The following is a 12,825-nucleotide window of genomic DNA, read 5'->3' on the forward strand; positions in this document are numbered from 1 at the left end:
ATCTCTACACGTGAGTCCTAGTGCACCAGATCTGTCAAAACACATCACACCATATCTAAAGCTCGTCCTCTCTGTCTCTCTCTCAGACACACAGGGTATTTGGGACTGATCAAGACCAGTTTTTGTAGATATTTTTCTGCGCCCGGCAAGTCAAGCTTGGGACATCAAGGCAATCTGTGAGGCTTTCACAAACAACAGCACCAAGTGACCAATCCAATGATACTGAAATCTGTCATCCTTCACTGAGGTAAGACCTTTTCCCAGAGGAAAAAATGATTGTTCAGAAGTTTCTCTTTCTTAGCTTAGGTGTCTTAACCCCATGAAGTCTGCTGCATATTTGATACATACATTTCTAAGGCTTGCAAATTATCAACATTATCAAAACTGTGCTTAAAAACATGTTGTACACATTCAATTACATGCCTTCTGTTATCTAATTGTTAGTTTATGCCCTTTTCAAGTAAAAAGCCTTTTAGTGTAATTCTAAAAATGGTCACCTTCAGGTTGTATTTTTGTTGTGAACTCTCTAATGTTTTTCTTCTTTTTTTTTTTCTATGAAGTGAGTTTAAATATACATTTTATCCATGGGGGAGTCGTGGCCTAGTGGTTAGAGAGTTTGACTCCTAACCCTAGGGATGTCGGTTTGAATCTGGGGTTGGCGTGTGTGTGCGTGCGCGTGCATGTGTGCGTGTGTGTGTGCCTGCACGTGTGTGTGTGTGTACGTACATACTGCTCCGTGTGGGCACTTTGGATGGTTAAATGCAGAGCACAAATTCTGAGTATGGGTCACCATACTTGGCTGAATGTCATGTCACTTTCATGAATACAGTTTTTTTTTCTGAAAAATCATATTATCAAATGTGATACATCATAACATACAACATAAAAATAAGCATTAAAGGTACAATTTGCAATATTTTTGCTGTAAAATATTCCAAAACCACTAGGCTAGTGTTATATATTTTGTCCAGCTGATCTCAAATATTTTCAACTACTTGTAAATCATGAGAAAATTCCCATTCTAAACAGTGACACGGGACAGTGCAGTCGCCTGTCAATGACGTTAGTAACCCTTTGTTACCACATGACAACAGTGTCGTGGACAAATGCGGAAGTAGCTTCGCGACAAACTTCAACTAGAAAAAAGAGATGCCGATCTCGCTTGTGTTTTACTTGAAAGGTGAGTTGTTTTGATTCGTATCTTTACAGAAAACATATGCTATTATGAAAACATATGCTATATACGATCAACAAGATTAGTATTATGGGGCACCAAACACGGTGCATCGCATCTCTAGACCCGTGTGAGGACGCGTCTGATCCATAGTCTAACCTCGCCTTTGCATTGACTTTGTATGTAATCTATTCGCGCAAATCGTTGAACTTGCGTTAAATCCATGATTTATCTTTCCGTCTGATTGATGGCCGTCAGCGGTTGGGTAGAAGACAACAAATCCCATCATTCCACGCTCTTTCTTACTGTCATCAAACCACGCGATTGTTATTGTTTTGGTAGTGCGCCCTCTGGTGGCAGGTCCTACAACCTGTACCTTTAGATATAGCCTTATTAAGGTAATATTGAAAAACTTATAATTACAAGTGATATTCATTTGTATTTTTTTGTAAGTAGTCTGCTATGCTATTATACAAATCTCAATTAATTTACATTACAAGCTGTCAGAATATCATCTTACTTTCTGTCCATAGAAATATCAGCAACTGCACCAAATTTAAAATTTCTGCTCAGTAATAAAAAGTCTGAATAAAAAGTAAGTATTTTTTTTCTCCTCAACTATGAGTATGAGCCCCACATTCATATCATACTATAGTTACATAATCATATCATACTATACTTTCATGTCAGCTTTTACATGGATAATGGAGCTTTCAGTTAGGTCTACATAATAAAAATACACACAAACTGTAAGAATATAGAGCTATTAAAGCACTCTATGCATACATTCAGTACTCATTATTATTTACATGAATTAATCACAATCTTTTGGGATGATGTGTTTTCAAGGTATGTGCAGGTACAGAGCTACAAGCTTGAGGTTTACGCTTCCTTTCTGGTCCTCAAGAGAGAGTCTTAAGATGTGAGGAGAATTCCAAAGAGGATATCTGCGGGATTTTCCCACATCGGCAGGCTGCTCATGATTCCCACTTACACATGCATTAACATCTGTTCAAATTAAACCTGCACAAAAATATTGTGAACATCTTCTGATGTGTTAAACTCTGTCCTGTTGTTTAGTGGGAAATGGAGGCTGTGTGTGAAGAGAGTTTGCACAGATTTTGGGGAGCTGTGTGTGTTGATTGGAGGAACCAATTCTGTGTCACCTCACCCGACATAAGGTAAGATGCAACATACCAATGCAGAAAGAAAGATGAATTCATTATACCGCATTAAGTTACCAGCCTTTTAATACATGTTATATTACATTTCTTAGAACTGCTTCTACCCACTGACCAGGTCTGCTTTCTTCTCTCATCCTGTAGCTTCACATTCTTACTGACAGAGGAAGACAAACCTCAAATGCCTGAGGTAAAGCACTCCATGAGCTCCAGCAAATCATCTAATGTCATAAAGCTATTATTTTAATTTGAATTCAAATGTAACCTTAAAGGGATACTCCTTCCTAAAATGAAAATGTTGTCATTAATCACTTACCCCCGTGTCGTTCCAAACCTGTAAAAGCTCAGTTCCTCTTCAGAACACAAAGTTATTTTGGATGAAAACTTGGCTTGTGACTGTCCCATTGACTGCCAAGTAAATTACACTGTCAAGGTCCAGAAAAGTATGCAAGTCATCGTCAGAATAGTCCATCCAGCTGTCAATGTTTAAATTGACAAAAAGAAATACAAAAATATGTGATTACACTCGTCCATATGACTAATGGGCTGTATTCAATTTCTTCTGATGTCATATGATTAACCTTAGTTCTTTCTGGCACATTGACTGTTGTTCCAGTTCGCAACACAAGTCTGAATTATTCATTTTCAAGTTGGAAGGATGCTTCTCGATTCTCAATAATCTGGTTGCAATGGTTGGTTACCAGTTCACTGGAGGAGAAGATCAATTAATTAGTGAACAATAACTTAAATATCATGTCACCAGAGTTATCATATGACCCAGAAAACATAGAATGCACACAAGTACTTTAATGATACTTTTTAGGGTTTTTTGTCCCTTCTACAGATTACAGTTCTTATTTATTGTGATTGCATGGAAATAAATTATCTACAAATATTCAGTCCCCTTCTTTTGTGTGAGGAAGCCAAATCAAATGTTTAAAAATCTAGTCTGTTTTTGAAGCATTTTTAACGAAAAAAATAATGATAAAAAAATTCTAAGGACACTGAAAAAAAGGCTGCTTGTTGGGCTTTATTAGGATGCTCAGGTAAATCATCAGATTACGTCAGTGATGTCCATTTTGATGTCTGATTGCATTCCAGGGATATTTTTCTTTTGATTATGATATCCTTATTGGTCAGTGCGTCATATCAGCATGCTTGATCTTTACATAAGTCCATCTTTCTATAAGTTTGATGAGCGTCAGTGGTGCTTGAGGGGGCGTTACCCTTTACACACAACCACTCAAAAGAGGGGGATGAGCGGGGAAAAGATGGATGGATCGGAGGAAGGGGGGGGGGCAGGAAAGGGGGATGACTCATCCTCTGTGAGAGGAGCAGTGCATCATTGCCTTAACCCACATAATTTTTTTTTTTTTTAAAATAACATTAAAAGGTTCTTGAGGGAACCCAAAATGGATATTTCATGGTATCTCTGAGAAGAATCTTAATGGACACAGTGTTATACATTAGCAGAAAATATGTCCTCAAAAAGCAAAAAAAAAAATGCCCTTAAAAATCAATACCTGAGATAAATATAGACAGCACATTTCTGACATCAGTATACGTAGGTATATGGATCCGTAACATCTCGGAGCTGCACGATTATGCGTTGGTCTGTTTTCTATTTTATGAATGGATGCGGGAGGAGTTATGATGTCATACACACACCTCCAGATGTGGGAAAAGCCTTCATAACCGCCAAGCTAAAATCTGAGAATCCCTCCTCCGTGTATCCCACGCATCCCTCCGCATACACTCGCCCCCCCTCTCCTTCCAACTACACATGTTCTCATATCAGAGGAACCAGCTTCAGCCAGTCTGCTCAGGGGCTTACTGATGCCAGAAGACCCCCCTTTCTATTCTCTCTCTCTCTCTCGCTTTCTCCTTTTTCGCCACTAAACAAGTTGCATAAATAGTCCATGCTAGATAAAGAACTGCAGCAGAGAGGGACATGATCACAAGCCACGTTCGTGCACATACACACACATTTGGCCACACAAAAAAACACACGGGTGTATCGTGAGCAGGGCTGTTGTAGGCAGAGCAGAGGGGCGTGTAAGACTGCAGTGACATCCTTCTCCACTCGACGCGTGCAGAACGATCTTCCTCTTGCACTCCGAAAGCTGAAGCCGGCATGTTCTGCTTCTGCCTGCAGGGCTCTTTGCTGAAGCTCCAGGCTCTGGAGGGAGACACCAGCCCTTCTTCAGACCCCTCTCCCGAAGAAAGTCCTCCCAGCCTGGGATTCAAAGATGAAATCCTGATTTCTTCATGCAATGGTATTGGGCAAGAGCACAGTTTACCAGGTAAGAGACGGCAGTGCTTATGGGTATAGCATGTGAGTGCCTGATGGTCAGAATGAATGGTGGGCTGCTGTGTTGCATGAATGAATGATTGTGGTCTGCTGATATGAAAACCCACCGACCGACTAACATGACTGATAGGAGTGCCAGGTTTATTTGTTTATGGGATTTGTGAAGAACGTGGCTCTTGTTTTTTGGGCACACGTGAGTCACTTGCCCGAGCCTCTTCACACTGGCATCTATTAATAAGCTGGCGCTGAGGTCGCAGGCACCTCTTCACAGCACGACTTTAACACACACATGCATAGTTTGGTGAGATATTTTATGTACTACCTCTTGCGTACGTCATTTCACTGATTTTTCTCTGCTCTAAAAGCTAACAAATGATGCTGGAGCTTTTTTCAGAGCAAACTTTACTCTTCTGAGCAGTTACTTTTAACCAGCTGGTGATTTTTGAGCTCTCGTCCTAGAAGAGTAACTCATATATATATATAGTTTTTTTAAGCATGCACTTTCATCTAATGAAGTGATATTTATACACTACTGTTCAAAAGTGTTTTTGAAAATCTTAGAATAAAGTCACTTATGGTCAATCTTTACTGTATATTTAATCAAATATACAGTAAAAACATTTATATTATTATTATAATTTAAACCAATTGTTTTATATTTGAAATTCATTCCTGTGTTGCAAAGCTGAATTTTTAAGCATCATTACTCTGGTCTTCAATGTTACATGATCCTTCAGAAATCATTATGATATGCTGATTTCCTGATCAAGAAAATGTGATTATTATCAGTGTTGAAAAAAGTGTTGCTTAATGTTTTTGTTGAAACTTTTTGTTTCTATTGGTGAGTAGAAAGTTTAAAAGAACAGCTGTGTAAATGGAAATATTTTGTAACATTATAAATGTCTTTACTGTCACTTTTGATCACACACACAAAGTACTGACCCCAAACTTTTGAATGGTAGAGTACTTTTGAATGTTTTTTGTCTGCCATTGTTCTTTTTTAAATGTGTGGAATGCTGAGGTTTGCTTGAGTCAAATCTTCTGCATTTTGATTAAGGTGTTCTATCCCAAAATTTTTATTAAAAGATCCCATTGCTCTTTTTACGAGGTTAAAGTATGAAGTTACTGTTCCCTTTCAAAACGGAACTCTACGCTGCATCCTCTGGAGGGCGCTAGGGGAATGCTAGATTCATAATTCAAGATTTTTATTTGTCACATACACAATTATATAGAGCATATATAACCAGCAGTGAAATGTGAGTCAGGTCTGCTCCACGGACAGTGCAATTATTAAAGAATACAACACAGATTAAGATATACATAATTATAGCTATGAAGAATGAAATAAAAGTAAAAAATAAAAATATAAGAATAACATATAAAGATGTATACTGTAGAATTAAATATAGAATTCAAATTAATGTGCATGAGAGTAAACTGTAGTCTTAAATATTAAGATACACAGGGATGTACAATGTGCATATGTGCATTATACTGTAGGATACACAGGAATGTCCAAGAGGCAAATGTGCAAACAGGTTGACACTGTCAGTATGTCAATGTGAGGTAGAGAATGATGAATATATTACTGATAAAGTTAATATTCACTTTATCAGTAATATATTCATCATTCTCTACCTGTGGAGACATGAAGATGTTAAGAGGCAGGTTTTGAGTTTAGGAGCCTGATGGCCTGGGGGAAGAAACTCCTCCTGAGTCTCTCGGTTTTTGCCATCAGGCTACGGAAGCGCTTACCAGATGGCAGCAAAGTGAAAAGATGGTTACTGGGGTGGATAGAGTCCTCAGTGATTTTAACAGCTCTGCTTTTGCAGCGTTTGAGGTAGAAGTCAGGAAAAAATTGGAAAGCAGACCCGGAGATGTGCTCAGCTAAGCGCACAACTCTCTGCACGGCTTTGCAGTCTTGACTGGAGCTGTTCCCATACCACACTAAGATACACTGAGTCAATACATTTTTTAAAGGCCTCTGAATAGGATGTTTTCAGGATTGCTGGTGAGACCCTGAATTTACACATCTGGTACAGTCTTTGTCTGGCTTTATTAACCTGTGTTTGAATGTGTGTAGTCCAAGTCAGGTCCTCTGAGATGTTTACACCAATGTACTTGAAGCTGCTAACCCTCTCCAAAGGGGTCCCACTGATCATAAGAGGAGTATAGGGCTGCTGCTGTCTCTTCCTGAAGTCCACAATCAGTTCTTTAGTTTTGCTCACATTCAGAGAGAGACAGTTGTCCTTGCACCATGATGTCAATTTCTCTACCTCATCCAAGTATGCGGTCTCAATATTGTTGTGAATGAGGCCCATCACTACACGACCCAGCTATTTCCTGGCATCGTGTTGAGTTAACACACTGGTCAAATTTCAGTTTAACCTGTTGTATGCACTTTGATATTTCATCTTGGTGTCTGTCTACCAGTGTTGAAAGCCCAGTCACCGAACAAACCACTAAAGTCCCAGACTTTTATAATGACTATGCTGAGGTATTTAACAAAGTGAAGGCCACCCAATTACCACCTCACTGTTCCTGGGATTGTGCTATCGATCTCCTTTTCAATGCCCAGCCACCCAAAAGTAAAGTGTACCTACTAACCCATAACGAAACCCAAGCTATGAAGAGTTGCATCGAAGCCGCTGCAGGTTTCTTCTTTGTTGAGGAAAAGGACAGTGGACTTTGTATCGACTACAGAGGTTTGAATAACGTAACAGTCAAGTTTCGCTACCCATTTCTTCTGGTTCCAGCAGCCCTTGAGCAGCTCCGACAGGCAAAGATTTTTACTAAACTGGATTCAAGAAATGCATACGACCTGATCCAGATCCATGAAGGGGATGACTGAAAGACAATCTTTATCACCACTAGGGGCACTATGAGTACCTCGTTATGCTGTATGTGCTAGTCAGTGCTCCAGCTGTGTTCCCTAATCCCTATTCTCCCCTTTGTGGTCGATGTGGATGCCTTATACAGTGGCATTGGAGCTGTACTTTCCTAGAGTCACACGGACAACCTGGTCTAATTATATCAATGTTATTTCTTTTTGAGAAAACTCGCACTGGCAGAACGTAATTATGTGGGCAATAAGGAACTATTATCTATGAAGGCTGCCATTGAAGAGTGGAGACACTGGTCAGAGAGGGTAGTCCATCCGTTCCAAGTTATCACAGACCACAAGAACTTGGAGTACATCAAAAGTGCCAAACGTCTGAATCCTTGCCAAACTCGATGGTCCCTGTTTTTTACATGCTTCCAGTTTACAGTTACATACAGACCCAGAAGTAAGAACAGTAAAGCAGATGTTCAGTCAATATGCCATGACTCTCCTGCTATTCCTGGTCTACCTGAAACTATACTGCCACCAACTGCCATCATCGCAACAGTTAATTGGGACATCATGGAGGAAATTAAACGAACCCATCAGCAAGAACCACCACCAACTGACTGCCCCCCAACCAAGCATTACATACCTCAAGCTCTTCCCTTCAGAGTCATGCAATGTGTTTATACAACTCTAAGTTCAGGTCATCCAGGGATCTCACGCACAATCAACCTGCTACAAAATTCTTTCTGGTGGCCCTCAATGAGTAGAGTTGTTACCGCTTTTGTGAAGACATGTCAATTTGTGCCCAATCAAAGACCCCCAAATAACTGCCCTCCGGCCTGTTACAATCACTACCTATTCCACCTTGCCCCTGGAGACATCTATCAATTGACTTCCTCACTGATCTACCTCCCTCTGATGGATTCATTACCATTCTGGTGAACATCAACCGGTTCTCTAAATCAAGCCGACTAATATCCCTCAAGTGTCTCCCAACAGTCATGGTAAATGCACACTCTCTTTTTAACCATATCTTCAGAATCTATGGCCTACTTGCTTTCTGCAAGCAACTTGACAAATGTAAAGCTAACCTCAGGTTACCACTCTCAGTCTATTGGAAAAGTTGACCGACTCAACCAGTAGATTGGAAGATATCTGCAGTGTTATTTTAGCCGGGAACAACATCGTTGGGCAGAATTCCTTCCATGGGCCGAATATGCTCAAAATTCTCTGAAACATTCTTCTAAAGGACTAACCCCCTTCCAGGGTGTTCTGGGATATCAGCCTTCTCTGTTCCCATGTTCAGGAGAACCTTTATCTTTCCCAACACTGGAGGACTGGATCAGGCAGAGAGGGTGTGGGACAGTGCTCACATTTGTCTACAAAGGGCTGTCAGGACACCAGGATTCCAGGCCAAACGACGATTCCATCCACACCCCCCCATCCCCCCCCCCCCCCCCCACCAACCAGGACAATGGGTCTGGCTCTCCATGAGGGACCTCAAGCTATGGCTACCTAGCAGGAAGCTAAACCCCAGGTATGTTGGCCGTTTCAAGATAATTAGACACATCAGTGAAGTCACTTACCAGCCTGAGGTTCCTGCTTCTTATCGTATCTCTCCTTTTCATGTGTCTCACCTCAAACCCTTCCACCCGGATGTTGACCCCAACTGCGAGCATCAAGAGCCGCTACCACCATTGGAAATCGACGGATCGCCTGCGTATAAGGTTAATATGTTGCTGGACTCTAGGTGTAGAGGGGGTCAGCTCCAATATCTAGTGGATAGGGAGGGCTATGGGCATAATGACATTCTGGATCCATCACTCATAGAGGAATTCCATAGAGCCAAACCTGACTGACCAGCTCCATAAACATGGGGACATCCACGTCGAGTGCCATGAGTCACTCCTGGGGGGGGGGGGGGGGGGGGGGGGGGGCAATTGCTGCCTCATTGGTGACTTCCTGTATGGCAACCAGCAAGCATGCATCTTGTTGTCAGGTGTACTATTACTTTTCTAACCAGCCAGATTTATGATTTTATTCTTGTAAACAAAAACAACAAAAATGGATGAAAAGCCTCAGACTTTATCTTAAAAAAAAAAGATGATCATAAACCTTTTGGGACAGGCCTTTTTATACTTGGGGCCACTATGCACTGAGTTTAAAATACCCTAGCAACAACCTTAGCATAAGTTCCTATATTACAGAAACAAATTCATTAGCAAGGGCCATCTATTTCTCACTAGTTTATACAGTTACTGAGCTCATTTTTATGGAACAAACATCTCGGTTAAGTAAATACGTTTCTGATATAAACACCTTTTCAACTGCATAGGAACTTGCTAGCAACAAGTCACAACACCTAGCAACTGCATAGCATCACAGAAACAAACCACTCACACCATCTTAGCATCCATTTATAAGCACCCTGGCAACCACTCAAACATAGCACATTACCAACCACATATCAGACCCCTAGCAACAGGCCAGAACACCTTTAAAACTATATAACAACTCCTAGCAACTGTCCCTAACACCTAACTAACTCTTTAGCAACACATTAATATTTACTCTGAACATCTTAGAAACCATATATAAACACCCTGGCAACCAGTCACACATTGCACATTGGCAACCACATAGCAACAAACTAACAACCATGCACAACACTTCGGAATCAAGCTGCCAGATTTTGCACAGCAAGCACCACTCACTTTTTTTTTCAGTGAATTGAACTGTTTAGTTGTATTTAAAATGGATCAGATATTGGATATCAGGCAACTGAGAATATCTTCTGTCTTTTCCAGATGAATTGCTCAGTTCGAATCGTAATCTGAGGTTCAGCAGCTATCAGACACACTGCTTTTATCCCAGCGTGGGACTCTGATCTCTCTCTGTGTGTGTGTTCAGACTGTAGGCTGGCAGAGAGTGACTGTAGCAGTGATTTCCAGCGGAGCCCGGGGCCCAGTCGACTTATTCAGCACATCACAGACGACAACAGCCCCCTGCCTTCCCCACGCTGCTCCAGCTTCAGTCAGGGCCAACGCTTCAACACAGACCCTGAATCTGCCCCGTCTCCACCCTGCGCACAGCATCTCATAATGTACAACACACACACACACATTGCGTTTCCATGTTTTATGGGGACGTTCTGTATATGTAATGATTTTACCACTCCAATTAAAGTAGCCTGGTCTATATGATCCCTGTAGTTGCACTAGTGTGTTTATATGTGTGTCTGTTTTCTTCTATTTAGGGCTCGTGGAGTTGTTAGAATGGAGGTTCCTGGAGACGCAAAGGAAGCTACTTCCATCCCACTCCTCAGCAAACACATCCAAACTCTCAAGAGGAAAATACGCAGGTTTGAGGAGCGCTTTGAGCAAGAAATGAACTATAAGGTCAGAATAATTAAAAATCCTGGATATCTATCATGACCAATAACATTTAAAGGGGTCGTTTAGTGCCCTCTGCTGGAGAAGCATCGTACTTTTGCGCTGTGTTATGTCATTTAGATAACCAGGAGAATCATTGGTCATATATGATACTGTACATATGATTCCTGATAAGAAGTTACAGCTCCTGAACTGAGTTTGTGCCTATTCTCACCTACAGCCTTCACACAATGATAAATCAGCCAATCCAGAGATGTTCAAACTCATGAGTGAACTAGCCAGGTCTCGCAAGCAGCTCAAAGGTAAGACTGCCACTACGAATAATACAATTTAATTCATGGGCCAATTTATTAATTACAACAATTTTAAAAGATACATTTTTACATGGCTCTCAGGACATTCTTATACATTTTATTGTAATGTCTTTGAACCCATGTTCAGATTTATTGTTAAAAAAGAGTCAAACATAAATACATAATGAGTAGATTCAAATTTTGTTGTCAGTCTTAGATGTTTTTTAATAATAATTATAATGTAAGTAATGGTAAATGTTATTTAGAAAAATATAAAATAAAATAGAAAACTAATAAAAAAAAATGTTGAATATATATATATATATATATATATATATATATATATATATATATATATATATATATATATATATATATATATATATATATAAATGAATATATTTTAATATAAAATGTGTGTGTGTGTGTGTGTGTGTATATATATATATATATATATATATATATATATATATATATATATATATATATATATATATATAAATATATATATAATATTTAAAATATTGTTGTCAATATTAGTTAAAATATAAATAATAGTTACATATGATCTTATATACATATATATATATTCATGTGCAGACAGTTAATGTTTGTAATGAACTTGTTCACTCGTTTCCGCAGATTTGAAGCTCAGACAGTCATTTGAGGGATCCCCGACACATGAGAACAACAAGTCCACAGATAGTTGCAGGTACACCATCGGCCAGCAGGTGACGCCAGAGCAGCAGCACAAGCCCTCTCTGGAGGAGACAGTGGGCGCACTCCTGAAACGACTACGGGAGAAACGCCAGGCCCTCGGCCTCCCAGACAACATGAAGGTGAAGCCATCTGCGTATGCATTCTGTTCGGGTGGGTGGATGGGGATTTGATTGTGTGCTTGTGCGGCCAGGGTTTGCGGTGATTACCTCAACATGCGCTCTTCTGTCCACAGGAGATGACCCAAAGACAGATGGCCCTAGAGAAGATCACTCTGCAAAAATGTCTACTGTATTTTGAGAGCTTACATGGCCGCCCTGTAAGAGATTTTTCTCATTTAAGTACAGAAATGTTCTAGTTAATTAGATACGGATTAGGATTATAGCATTAATATTTGAACAAAATGTTTATTTTAATGTGATATTGTCTCCGTAGGGCACCAAACAAGAGAAAAACCTGGTAAAACCTCTCTATGATAGATACCAGATGGTGAAACATCTCCTGTGTGCGACTCCCACTATTACAACTATAGTAAGTGTTATTATATACTGCAAATAATAATAATAATAAAAAAAAAATTGTTCACCAAGGTGAACTTTCACTTAAAATGTATTTTTTCCTTTGATGACGTTAATCATTACTCCATTTTTCAGCATCACTTGATCTTTCATAAATCATTCTAATATGCTGATTTGCTGCACAAGAAACATTTATTATTATCATTAATGTTGAAAACAGTTGCTGCTTAGCTTTATACACATTACTAGATCCATTGCTATTTGGTTCAGATAAAAAAAAAAGGCAAGGATGCATTAAAGCAATCATAAGTAACAGTAAATACTTTTATAATGTTCCATTTAAGTAAAAATGCTCTTTATTGAACTATTCATTGAAGAATCCTGAAAAATGTATTATGATTTCCATAAA

General features: G+C 39.6%; 1 protein-coding gene across 2 annotated transcripts in view; it reads left to right on the forward strand.

Moving 5' to 3' along the window:
- LOC127969486 (protein FAM13C) overlaps positions 1 to 12,825 on the forward strand; it is a 15,952-nt gene continuing 3,127 nt past the window's right edge. The window contains exons 1-10 of one of the 2 annotated variants that reach the window (XM_052571488.1): positions 1 to 247; positions 2,255 to 2,355; positions 2,500 to 2,545; positions 4,511 to 4,658; positions 10,407 to 10,599; positions 10,753 to 10,894; positions 11,109 to 11,190; positions 11,824 to 12,020; positions 12,134 to 12,217; positions 12,334 to 12,429. In XM_052571488.1, the coding sequence (XP_052427448.1) occupies positions 2,261 to 2,355; positions 2,500 to 2,545; positions 4,511 to 4,658; positions 10,407 to 10,599; positions 10,753 to 10,894; positions 11,109 to 11,190; positions 11,824 to 12,020; positions 12,134 to 12,217; positions 12,334 to 12,429 (1,083 nt within the window). In that variant the 5' untranslated portion in view covers positions 1 to 247; positions 2,255 to 2,260. Of the gene's footprint in view, positions 248 to 2,254; positions 2,356 to 2,499; positions 2,546 to 4,295; positions 4,659 to 10,406; positions 10,600 to 10,752; positions 10,895 to 11,108; positions 11,191 to 11,823; positions 12,021 to 12,133; positions 12,218 to 12,333; positions 12,430 to 12,825 lie in introns of those variants that run through there. The other variant, XM_052571489.1, reaches the window with a different exon arrangement.

This window comes from Carassius gibelio, chromosome B12 (genome assembly GCF_023724105.1).
Source record: "Carassius gibelio isolate Cgi1373 ecotype wild population from Czech Republic chromosome B12, carGib1.2-hapl.c, whole genome shotgun sequence".
In the NCBI taxonomy this organism is placed as follows: domain Eukaryota; kingdom Metazoa; phylum Chordata; class Actinopteri; order Cypriniformes; family Cyprinidae; genus Carassius; species Carassius gibelio.